Consider the following 13,147-nt stretch of genomic DNA (forward strand, 5'->3'; position numbering starts at 1 on the left):
ATCTGATGAGCATGTAGCCACCGACATGCGAATTTTATTTGAGGAGCATGTGGCACATCTGCGCGTCACGCACGCAACATCTGCTTTATTGTGCGCATATCGCCTCATTCGATGAAGCGGCTTTGATGACCGGAAGCTTACGGACGTGGTAACATTCGCGTTAGACATCCAGATAGCAAAGGGATGAAATCTAGGGACCAGAGCTGAAGGTTACTACGACCATGTGGCCATTTTGCATTTCGTGGCGTCGCTGCGCACGAGAAGGAAAAAAACAACCCTAAATCACATTTAGCTCCTTTAAAATGCCATATTAAAAAAAAAGAAACCACAAAATGCAGGCAAATAATTGAAAAGGCTTTCTTCAGCCGACTATTTTTCATAAACACCGCGGATGATTAAAGCGCCTCGGTGACGTTACTCCGTGTGAAGCTATGTGGCGTCTGGATGAACACGCACGGGCTGCTGCGCGCACGATTCTTATTCGAGTCCTCGCATCACGTTCTCACACTCATGGAAACACTGCGGAGGTAGAAGTGTCTCGAAAAACATGGAATTTTAGTATCGACACACTTTACATATACAGCCACGTGTGTTGAAATAAAACACTGAGGAAGACGTGAGTTGATACGATTTCCGTTACCAACCAATAACTTAATTGCACTGATTTTTCTCTTTGAATCCGTGTGGGAAACTTCAAAGTACTTCCTCTTTAGTCGTGCTAAAAGTTCCTGAGCTTTTAGCAAATTCAGTACCCTTGCTGTGATTTAAATGTTTTGTTTTATGGTCTTTACATTCAAAATGCACCTATCAGTGCTTCAGCCAGCATATTGTACATTACCTTTAAAATAAATCTCAAAATGACAACTTGGCTTTTCAGTTAAAACTCTCTAAATACGATGTTGTACAAAGATGATGCCATATCTGCCTTTTCAGAAAGTCTAAACTAGCTGTAGTTTCCGAAAGCCAACTCTCTCGCACAGAGATTGTGGCTCCGCTCAACTTGGGTGGCATGCTCTGTTTTTGTGTTTTAGTGTGTTGCATCACTTCCGTACTAATTTGCCTGTTTCCTAAGAGGACATGTGGGATGGTGGAGATGCCTTGACATGGGAAGGAGACATATAAACTGACCTATATTAGCATTCAAATAGAAGAAAAAACCCACTGACTATCCGGTCTGACTCCAGCCACGCAGAGGAGCTTTTCTGTGCCACCTCCCTGAGTTGATGAGACAACCACGACTGGGCCTGGGACCAAAGTGGGTGCTCTCACATCTCAATGCTTTGTGACGTATAATACATCACGCCTACCAGAACAAAGCAGGAAGAGACAAATACTGTGGTAAAGATCAAGACAGCGAGGAGTCTCGGTCTATTGCTTGGGGGGTGGGGGTGGGTTAGTTCACTGGGCTGCCGAGTCAGACTGCATCTACAATCACGTAGTGGAAAAAAAATCACAGATAGATTTTGCTGTTCATACGGAATGGTCTCCCGTACACCCCGATGCGCTTAACTCCATCACTTGGCGTCGTCACTATCAGCGTTAAAAATAGATATATCGCCAACAACGCTGGCCCCGGGGTTGTGAGTACAAGCACCGTCTGTCCCATTCCCCGAGGGCACACCAGTGTTCTTGTTTGGTTATATATGAAGGGACACGCTGCTCTTGAAAACCTGAATGGCAGCATAAATAATCAAACGCCAGCAAGCATTGTGCTTGACGTGCACTCGTCCCCATCGCTCCATTTGGGGTCGTGATCCGGCAAGTGACTCTGATAAAAGCATATCTATATGTGTGTATGTATAGATATATTTATTATGTTGTCTTTTTTAAACGGACGGGGACAGTGTGACTAACATGCCAGTGGCTCAGATAACTCTCACTGTAACGCTAACGCTCACTGTAACTCTACTCCAAGGTGTCCTACTCCATCTTGTGACCGGGGCGACATGGTTACATGCACTCGCCCCTCCAGCATGCGTTCCCTCCCCATATCCCTGGCGAGGCTTGATGCAGGAACGCCAAGTGTAGTGTGTGTGCGTTAAATAGCCCTATGTTGTGCGTATTTGTGTGTGTTTTGTGCATGCACTGCAGCAGGACAGAGTCAGTGGCGTGCACCCCCCCCCCCCTGTATAAGGACGTTAAAGTGTGTCACTGGGCTAGTTTGTGAGAGTGCAGTGAGACGCTGTCGTGCAGCTCCTCCAGGCTGCCAGCTGAGGTTTACAATGCTTAATTAAACACTCTGTTTCAAGTGGCCTGCTTCGGATTTGCGCAAACGCAGTCTCTGGCCAACCGCACATACATCATCATAACAGGCTGACGATTTAGTGGCTCATGGAGTGTTGTCCAATTTATGATTGCAAATATTAGCTTCTACATTGGATGGCACCTGGTGGGTCGATCGAAAAGCAGGTTCGTCAAGACTTGAACGTGGATCCTCCCCCGGTTGGAGATCTCTTCTGCCAAAGATTAAGCTTCAAGGTGTTTTCAGAATCGCAGCGAGAAACCACTTCCTTTTGTCGTGTTGTTGTTGTTTCAATCGTGAGACCATCAGTTGTTTATTTATATTTAATGAGGAAATGAAGAGGCCGTAAATGCTGGAGAGCAAGTTGTTTTTTATGTGCAAATGATTTTGCATCACTGCTGAATTAAAATATAGCAATTAACTGTCATGCCTGATTATTCTTCGTACTTTGTTTTCTTTTATGGATTTCACTGATATACACCAGTGAGGGCCATAGAGTTAACATGACAGACACACAAGCAATGTTAGGAAAAATTATATTTGGCTTTGACTCATATAAATGATTTAATGCTACCATGCAATTAATACATCTTATCACCGCTTATATTTAAACACTAATAAGAGTTCCTCAATTTCCATTATCTTGAAAGTTTCCTACAAGCTTCATTTGTTGTAGCCATTTGGGGTTTTAGTGAAACTTGAGCCACAGTATTTGAAGTAAGGTCCGCTGAGGGGAAGTGGCCCACCAGACTGCTGGTCAGATGACTTCCAGTGTGCTGGGGATTGGGCCACTTGATGTGGCAGGTGTGAGGTGATATTACCACACTGCGACCAGTTCCCTCGCTCCGTCAACAAGTACTGGATTTTAGTGGGACATTTGTTTTTCTGTTGTTGTTCCTATGGTTCAGTGAGTAAATCTTCACCGTGTAACGTTCTCATGCCATGTTACATATATGCATCGATACACAGCTCTCAAAGCGAGTGCTTTGGGTTCGCCCATGGACCAGAGCCAATTGTTGAAATGAAAAATCTCATCTAATGAAATAGAAAAACGATCACACATTAATTCACACATTCATTTTGATAGGTATCAATTAAATATTGACTAATACAAAACGATGATATCAAATGAGACATTTTTAACATTTTCTTTAATAGAAAATGCATATTTCATTTAGTCTATTTGGAGCCGTGCGGGGTGAAAACCATGCAGACAACGTGGTATTTTCAAAACTAATAAAGTATTTTTTTTTTTGAGTATTTCTTTTGTATTTGTTATGTTTTTTATTCTCTATATATATATATACTATAAATACTAGTGGTTTTACTTTACTATAATTCTATACAATTTATTTTTAGTACTTGTATCCTCCTTGTTTCCCATCATTCTTGTATTTTTGTATCCTCAAAAATCAATAATTTCCTTCAAAAGAGCATCGATACACTAAAAACAAATTTCTTCAGTAAAAATACAAAAGATTTGCTGCCCCAATGTTTTTTATATGAATATTTAGTTTAACATAGTAACTATTCAAAGGACCTTCCTTATAACCTTCATGGAATTTACAGCTCGATGTATGTAAAAAGGATAAAATGATCAGTATCACCAATGCTCAGTTAGTCTCTTTGATAAACATTGTTTTTCAGGTTTCAGTTTCATGATTCTGAATCATAGTTGATGTGAAGTCAAGATAAACACTGACCATTAGTTTTGGCTTTATTTAGCTGACTCAGGCTTGTGTGTGTGTGTGTGTCTGTGTGTGTGTGTGTGTGTGTGTGTGTGATGACATTTCCCTGGAGGGCCATGGCAAGGTTTATCAATCATAAACATGAGCCGTTGGATTGCATTACGCTGTGAAGGTATGTGTGTTTACTCAGCAGTGTAAAGCACGAAGACACGCACATGCGGTCATATCCCTCTTCGTGCACAACAATGCAAAAAGTTCACTACTTAATACTATATATAGTACCCGTAACAACATCAGCACAATACTTTCTCTTTCAACCACTTCTTCCTGTCGATGTAGCAATAGATAACGCATTTGTGATCTAAATTTGGTTCAGCCGTTGTGGTCTTCACAATAAATAGATTGAGTGGAAAGAATGAGAGAAGCTGTTTCTCTTAAAGACTGTTTTTTTTGTTGGTTTGAAACAACATTCTACTCAATCCCTTTCCAGGGAAATGATTGAAATTCCTGGTACTTAACATACTTAATGAGTACAACAAGGGATTCACAAAGAGGGTGGCGTTTCTTCCATTCTGCATTTATTTGCTCTATTCTTCTCTGCAGCAGTTTTTTAAGGATTCATCTAATTGGGGATGGCGATGAAAGACAGGAATATTTAACAACCAGAAATACTTTTCTATCCATATTTATCTTAGTTTCTGTTGGGTTTTTACGCCAGTAGGGAGGCCTCTCATAGCTACGCAAAGCAGAAACATCTCTCATTCTTCAGTGTCTTTTTGCCCCCCTTCACTTTCCCCGATTCTCTGCCGAGATGCCCCCTGATTTTAATAATGCCCTCGTCAGGAAGTGGAGCCTAGAGTTTCTCTTTACTAACAAACAAATTAGTCTTTGTATTGGAGTGGCTCCTCCCCTCCTCCCCTTCTCCTCTCCGGCTGCCAGAGGAGCCAGGAGAAAATTCTCAATGAAACAAAGAAGACATGCAGTTCGATGGCTCACAAGTGGAGCCCCGGGGCATTGGTGTTGATTGGAGAAAGCAAATACAATTTTCTTGTGGAGTAATGGTTTCCGCTCTAAATTTGGAGACGTGAAGGGCCCTGACAGGACCAATAATAGCCACCGCAACCACATAAACAATGCAGCTTCTATTTTTGGAAGAATAGTTTGGACGAAGAACCTAAATGAGGGCCTTTTTTGTTTCTGCTGAGGGGAAGTTAATCTACTCACACCCATCACACACATCATCTGGTTTAATATAATTATAATTATATATATATATATTATGAAAGGACGCTTTTGTCATTTAAAAAAAGTGGTTTCATCCATACAACCATATTAGAAAGGCATCTGGTGGCACAGTATTTTAGCTCTTGAAACAGTTCAGCTCTTTGCGTTATCCCTAGGGATTTAAAAAGGATCAAAGACTTTGATTAAAAACATGCCTGTTATTTCTTTTGGACAGGCGCTGTGAGTGTCTCTCACTGCATTGGCCTCCCAAGCCTCTGTAAGAACATAACAGGTTTAACCGAGGAGCTCATATTACATTACATTACATTACATGTCATTTAGCTGACGCTTTTATCCAAAGCGACGTACAATAAGTGCATTCAACCATAGGGTACAAACTCAGGAGAACAAGAAACAAGAAAGTGCAATTTCCTCAAATAAGCGAATTTACAATTTGCTATAGATGAGTGACGTCACAAGTACAATTTAAGTGCTGCAATTTGTTAGTCTTTAGTCGAGGTAGAGTCTGAAGAGGTGTGTCTTTAGTTTGCGGCGGAAGATGTGAAGGCTCTCTGCGGTCCTGATGTCTTCAGAGAGCGCGTTCCACCATTTCGGCGCAAGGACAGCGAAGAGTCGAGACCTAGTCGAGTGTTTTGCTCTCAGTGAGGGAGGGACGAGTAGTTTTGCAGATGCAGAGCGGAGAGTGCGGGGTGGGATGTAGGGTTTGACCATGTCCTGGATGTAAGCTGGACCCGATCCATTCACAGCATGGTACGTGAGCACCAGTGTTTTGAACTGGATGCGGGCGGCCACCGGTAGCCAGTGAAGAGAGCGGAGGAGTGGAGTAGTGTGGGAGAATTTCGGAAGGTTGAAGACCAGTCGAGCTGCTGCATTCTGAATGAGCTGCAGAGGTCGAATGGCGGTGGCAGGGAGACCAGCCAGGAGGGAGTTGCAGTAGTCCAGGCGGGAGATGACAAGAGCCTGAATCAGTACCTGCGCTGCCTTCTGAGTGAGAAGGGGACGTATTCTCCTGATGTTGTAGAGCGTGTATCTACAGGATCGCGTTGTCGCAGTGATGTTGGGAGTCAGGGAGAGTTGGTTGTCGAGTGTGACGCCGAGGTTCTTAGCAGTCGAAGTGGGCGTTAGCACAGAGTTTCCAAAGTTGACTGTCAGGTCCTGGGTAAGCGAATCTTTTCCGGGAAAGAGAAGTAGTTCAGTCTTGTCGGGGTTGATTTTCAGATGGTGGGCGGACATCCACTGAGAGATGTCAGTTAGACAGGCAGAGATCCGAGCCGCCACCTGGGTGTCCGAGCGAGGGAAGGAGAGAATTAGTTGGGTGTCATCGGCATAGCTGTGGTAAGAGAAGCCATGCGAGCGAATGACAGCGCCAAGAGAGTTGGTGTAAAGCGAAAACAGGAGGGGACCCAGCACGGAACCCTGAGGAACTCCAGTAGTAAGAGGACACGGTTCCGACACAGATCCTCGCCAGGTTACCCGGTAGGTGCGGCCATCGAGGTAGGACGAGAGAAGGGAGAGAGCAGAGCCTGTGACACCAAGTTCTTGAAGGGAGGAAATAAGGATCTGGTGGTTGACCGTGTCAAATGCAGCAGAGAGGTCCAGAAGGATGAGGACAGAGGAGAGAGAGGCAGCTCTAGCAGTGTGGAGTTGCTCAGAGACAGCAAGGAGAGCAGTCTCTGTAGAGTGGCCTGCCTTGAAACCTGACTGGTGGGGGTCAAGGAGGTTGTTACAGTGGAGATAAGAGGAGAGTTGATTAAAGATAGCACGTTCAAGGGTTTTGGACAAGAAGGGAAGAAGAGAGACCGGTCTGTAGTTGTTTTCTTCAGAAGGGTTGAGGGTGGGTTTCTTCAGGAGAGGGTTGACTCTTGCCTCCTTCAGAGAATTGGGAAAACAGCCAGATAACAGAGCGTTGTTGATGAGAAAGGTAAGGAACGGAAGAAGGTCAGGTGCGATAGATTGTAGAAGATGTGATGGAATGGGGTCAAGAGGGCAGGTGGTCGGACGGGCAGAGGTTACTAGGGTAAGAATTTGGTTAGGAGAGAGGGCGGTGAAAGAGGGAAGTGAGGGCGAAAGAGGTGAGGTCGGTGGGACGCGAGAAGTAGGTGGTGGGTTTGAGAAGGAGGAGCGTATGTCAGCTATTTTCTTGGTGAAGTAGTTGACAAAGTCTCCCGGAAGAAGGGTGGAGGGGGGAGGAGGGGTAGGGGGTTCGAGGAGATTGGAGAAGATCGAGAAGAGTTTTTTGGGGTTAGAGAATGAGGATTCGATTTTGGACTGGTAGAAAGAGCTTTTGGCAGCAGAGATAGAGGCAGAGAACGAGGAGAGGAGAGATTGAAATTCAAGCAGGTCGTCAGGTCGTTTATATTTACGCCATCTCCTTTCCGACGCTCGCATGGTGGCTCTCATGGCACGGACCGGTTGAGACAGCCACGGAGCCGGAGGGGATTTGCCAGTCCGTCGTGTCGTAAGAGGGCAGAGAGAGTCTAGAGAGGAGGAAAGAGATGAGAGGAGAGTCTCTGCAGCAGCGTTCGGATGCAAGAGTGAGAAGGAGTCAGTTGAAGGGAGAGCTGATAGAACAGAGGATGCCAGCGAGGAGGGAGAGAGGGAGCGAATATTGCGACGAGCCGGTATAGAGTTAGTCAATGAAGGAGGTTTGTTAGTTATAGAGAGTGGAAGGGAGTAAGAGATGAAGAAGTGATCAGACACATGAAGTGGAGTTACAGAGAGGTTAGTGGTAGAGCAGTTTCTAGTAAAGATGTAGTCAAGGTGATTGCCGGCTTTGTGAGTAGGAGGAGAGGGAGTGCGTGACAGAGCGAAGGAAGAAAGTAGGTGTACGAGGTCAGATGACTTCTCTGTCTGGATGTTGAAGTCACCCAGGAGGATGACCGGAGGACCATTTTCGGGGAAATTAGACAGGAGAATGTCCAATTCTTCCAAAAAATGACCTAAGGAGCCTGGCGGACGGTAGAGGACAATGATGGTTAATTGTACCGGGTGAGTGATTGTTACAGCATGGAATTCAAAGGACAATGGGGTGGCTGGTGGTAGAGGGTAGAGAGAAAAGCTCCATTTGGGTGAAATGAGTAGACCTGTGCCACCACCCCTACCAGTGGGCCTGGGAGTGTGGCTGAAGGAGAAGGCGGAGGAGAGAGCGGCTGGGGTGGATGTGTTCTCGGGTGTGATCCAGGTCTCGGTCAGAGCGAGGAAGTCAAGTGACTGCTGGATAGCAAAGCCGGAGATGAAGTCAGCCTTGCGAGTCGCTGACTGGCAGTTCCAGAGACCTCCTGTGACGAGGTGCTGGACGTGTGAGGAGCGGGTGGGATAGGAGAGAGAGGAGAGGTTACGATAGAGAGCAGATCTAGCCCGAGGCCTGTAGTATCTGCGGGAAGAGATTCGAACAGGCACGGGTGAAGGGGTCAAACACATTATTAAAAATAGCAGAAGAAGGCGCCGCATTCAGCCGCCCCGAAGACTGCCACGAAAGACTCCCTTGTCTTTGTTCTGCTCGTCTTCGTCCTGCGAGGATAAGATAACGCTGAAGCTAACGCTTCCTACGATTTCTAGTTAAATACTCCCTCGTTAGTGGAAGTCGGCTGCGGCTGCGCTGGCCGCTCCCCCGTCGTTTAGGAGACAAAAGGTCGATTGGCCTCGACAGAAACTCCTCAAAATGCAAAGCACCAATAGCTTGACACCCTAATCAGTGAACAAACACCATGTGGTCTTTTGACAAAATGAGAGTTTAAGGATACAAGTCTTATTTGCTTCAGAAAACAAGGCAAAACAGACTTAGATCAGGTCAAAACCTAGCAGAGTTAGGAGGGCACACTGGCAGTTAACTTAATAGTAGAATCTAGAACACAAACTGGCACTAAAAGACTGAAAGAGCTTGAGCAAACTAGCAACCAAGATAACTTCAAACAAAGAGAACTGGTCGTGAGACGACAAAAAACTAAAGCAAATCAGCAATCAAATTAACTTAAGACACTAGAATCAACAGCAAATTTAGCAGACTAGCTTGGTTTAAAGAAAGAGATACTTAGTCCGATTTCAGGTCGCCTGGATGTCTGGTGGCCTTGTAGAAGAGATGCACACATATGTCAAGGCATTTACTGTACTGACTGTTGAACCTTCTTTTAGACCGTTCCAAATATTATGCAACCTGTCAGTATGTGCCAATTCTATAAATATTCTATATTATTGTTCATAAATAGTTATTTCAACTATACTATGTGCAGTTTGCAACTAAGTTAAAATCGTTATTTAAAGAAGAAATTACTAACCTAGTTACTTCCTAGTTGAAAAAATATCTCCACGTATTCAGTCACCTGTAACACCTTTATGTATGAACTCTTACGTATCACAATTCAATTGAGAGTACAAAACTATTTAACAATTAAGCAGAGAGGTCCAACAAGTTTCCCAAAATTAAAATAAATGGTAGAAATAATTACATTTAGGAAGCTAAAATAGTGGACAGATACTTCAGAGGCCTGGCTAAAAGTAAAAACATGTTTTAATGGTTACATTTGTTTTGCTATAAATGGTAAAAAATGGTTGTATTCTTAATTTTGGTAATGCTATGTAAAGGTTGAACCAAAAATTCCGAAAGCCCCCCAAAACGTTTTCTGTTGCCGACTGCACTGTAGCTCATAAATCTGTGTAATAGACGTTAAATCAATTTGATCGTGTTGTTTCTTTGGTCCCTTCAGCCAAACCGCTGCCGCAATGCTACGCGTTAATGCAGCAGAGAGCGGCTCGTGATTAGCTCGGGCGATTGTGTGGGTGGGATTTCGCTAGAAGTGGTTTATTAGTTAAAATGGTTTGTTAGCTGAAAGTAACGACTAAAGTTGCACTTAGTGAAGAATAATTGCTAGAAGATGTTATCTAAAAATAATATTTTGCACTCGTTGGTATAAACATTTCAGCTGCATTATTTAAAATGTTTCAATATCTGATTAAACAAAGATTCAGCATGAAAGCCATTCAATAAAGGTTTTTTGCAACATGATCGTGGAGTCGGTGAAGCGGCCCTAGATCTCGCTTCAATAGACGAGGCTTTGAAGGTCTATCAGACTAGAAAGCTGCGTTAGAGCACAATAAACTGTGTGTGGTTTTTGAGAGCGCTCCAGGCGCTGGTTTTGAGTGTTATTTTCTAAAGATTGAGGAATGGCTCATTCAAATGCTGAGGTTATCTGAGGTGACAAAGTTCGGTTTGTACTTGATATGACGGATAGAGATACAGATGGTCCTTTCCACGTTTTACCCTTCTGAAACTCATTGTGAATAAATATTTATTTTTCATTTTATACAATGTAGCTTCAAATATTATTGATACCTCAAGAAGCTTATTATATTTTCCAGCAATTGCTGTATTTCCTACCAAACAACATTTGTTACATTAATTTCGGATGCAAAAGAAAATCTGTAATTCTCTCCATTGCACATAAACCTTCATGTGTCGTCCTTCTCTGTCTATTCCAGTCTGTGGTCCGAGTATCGACATCCGCAATGACATTGAGGAGTTTAAGCGGCTGCTGAACTGCACGGTGGTGGAAGGCTACCTGCAGATCCTCCTCATCAACGACAAGACCAACAACATCCAGCAGGAGGCCTTTCGCTCCCTCTCCTTCCCAAAGCTGACCGTCATCACCGACTACCTGCTGCTGTTTCGCGTCTCGGGCCTGGACAGTCTGAGCATGCTCTTCCCCAACCTGAGTGTCATAGGGGGGCGAAATCTCTTCTACAACTACGCCCTGGTGATCTATGAGATGACCAGCCTGAAAGACATAGGCCTGTACAGCCTGAGAAACATCACTCGAGGAGCGCTGCGGATCGAGAAGAACCCTGAGCTCTGCTACCTGGACTCCGTGGACTGGTCTCTTATTATGGACGCCGAGTTTAACAACGTCATCAATGGGAACAAGAAGGCAAAGGAGTGCGACAACGTCTGCCCAGGCATCATGGAGGATAACCCTTTTTGCCGCAGGACGTCGTTCAATGACAACCTCGACTACCGCTGTTGGACCTCCAGTCAGTGCCAGAAAGGTAACCTGAAATATGTTCGGCCTTTGTTTTATATTTAATCCCAGCACATAATGAACGAAGCAGCTGTAGATGATTTTAAACCACAATGGGCAACATTTTGTGGTATAATTATATTAAATGTAAATGGAGTGAAGGACGGCTGCAATATAGAGCAGTAGGTATTAAACAGGCATACTCAGCTGAGGTTAACGTTGCTCTGCCAAGAAATGAGCTTGTCTACCTGTCTGGACCCTTTCAGCTAAATATTTGCCTTGGGATTTTTTTTGCAATTTATGAAAAGGGTTATATTGAAGAATTTGGGGGGAGTGTATTCCTTGTATAACTTTGGCCCCGCGGTACGGTAATGCATTTTTTAAAAACGGTTCAGAGGAGGGTCATGTCGTCAATCTAATCACGCCGCTCTCACGGCAAGTGTGCAGCTCGTGGCAACATCTACACCGCTGTTACTCTCTCAGATTACAGAGGGCGAGACAGCTCGTGCATTTTGATTAGAAATTGGGACAAGCAGATCAGCTGTCTCCCGCCTCTTCAAATATACTGTAGCATGCAGTTGCAGCCTATTTAAATGTATTCATCTATGCTTTATTTTGTAACATTTCTTCAAGGGTGGAAGAGGGTTTTCAGAGGGTTTTTATCAGTCAAATTCCTTCACAGAATAAGACACAATTCGCAAATCTCAAGAGTTGAAATGGTGATATAAGATTACAACTAAAAAAACTGTGCTGGATACAAAATATCTAAAAGATGCCAATGCCAGTGGCATTCTAGAGGTTTTTATTAAATGATAAATTAAATGGATTTTGGAAAGCTGCTGCTTTGCTTTAAATGGTTTTTATATGAGATTTGAAACAATGTTGCGTCTTCAAGGTTGCGTACTATTTACCTTTCATTGCTCTCTTTCATAGATACATTAATACATTTTGTTACTTGATAGAGACTGGCCTCTTATATCCGCCCCCCCTCTGAATACCCATACTCTGTCATGGAGTTAATGGAAGATTTACAGATATTCTATTTTCTTTGTTAAAACAAAATATGTCAATCTAGACTGTAGTTTTTGCAAAAGAAACTGTTGTTTTCTCCGTTCTCTCATCTGTGTGAAAGAATGGTGGGAAAGTTCCTCTGGCTCTTTTATTAAAGACCTGTGTACAGCTCCCATGGTCAGTCTTAAACCCCACCCTCCTTCATCCCCGTGGACCCTCAGAACAAATAGTGGAAATCAAGCATGTGTCTTTTCCCTGGTGATATCTAACGCTATTGAAATGTTACGTTGTACATTTATTGTTACGCCTGTTATTCTCTGCATTGACATGTCCGAGTTCCCTGCATGTTGTTATCGCTCCTGTAATCTGTATACAGTTGCCGAGTGGATTCCAGAAATAGTTTTCATATGAACACCTTTGTTCATAAAAGGAAAATATGCCCTGTGTACATTGTGAATGACCTTGAAGTCACGCGTAGTGTTTTGCAGTCAGTAGTTCTCATGTCTACAACTTGAGAGACTTGTTGTTTGAACTGGTTTACTTCTCTGTGAGGCCGAGGTGAGGGTAAATGCATTAGAGGGCCCTGGGCTCTCAAGGCTGCAGATAAATGCTCTGGGGAATAACGCAGTGGGGAAAAAAGGAGGGGTTACCCATGCAATAATAGAACAGAATGAAGCTAAAGTAAGTCTGTAAGTATTTCAGGCTTCCTTCCTGCGCAGATAACATTTCTCACCCTGTCTTTTTATGGCTTGATGCGTCTACCTCTCTGCATCCTGCTTGAGATTGCCTCCCTCCAGCCCTCTGCATAATTGTCTTGTTTTTCACCAGTACAGATGTTCCTTCAAGGGCATTCAGTGGTCTTTATAGTCAACATGGCCCGCTCTGCTCTTTAATTACACCACACGAGGGGGGAGCTCTTTAGCCTCTGGGTCCTAAGTGTTTTACAGAGC

The 13,147-nt window shown here is 43.8% G+C and overlaps 1 protein-coding gene across 2 annotated transcripts in view; it reads left to right on the forward strand.

Annotated features, from left to right (window-relative positions):
- LOC120812613 (insulin-like growth factor 1 receptor) overlaps positions 1-13,147 on the forward strand; it is a 75,512-nt gene that overhangs the window by 1,421 nt on the left and 60,944 nt on the right. For both annotated transcript variants that reach the window (XM_040168745.2, XM_078097745.1), the window contains exon 2: positions 10,651-11,214. In XM_040168745.2, the coding sequence (XP_040024679.2) occupies positions 10,651-11,214 (564 nt within the window). The remainder of the gene's footprint in view (positions 1-10,650; positions 11,215-13,147) is intronic.

This window comes from Gasterosteus aculeatus, chromosome Y (genome assembly GCF_964276395.1).
Source record: "Gasterosteus aculeatus chromosome Y, fGasAcu3.hap1.1, whole genome shotgun sequence".
Lineage (NCBI taxonomy): Eukaryota > Metazoa > Chordata > Actinopteri > Perciformes > Gasterosteidae > Gasterosteus > Gasterosteus aculeatus.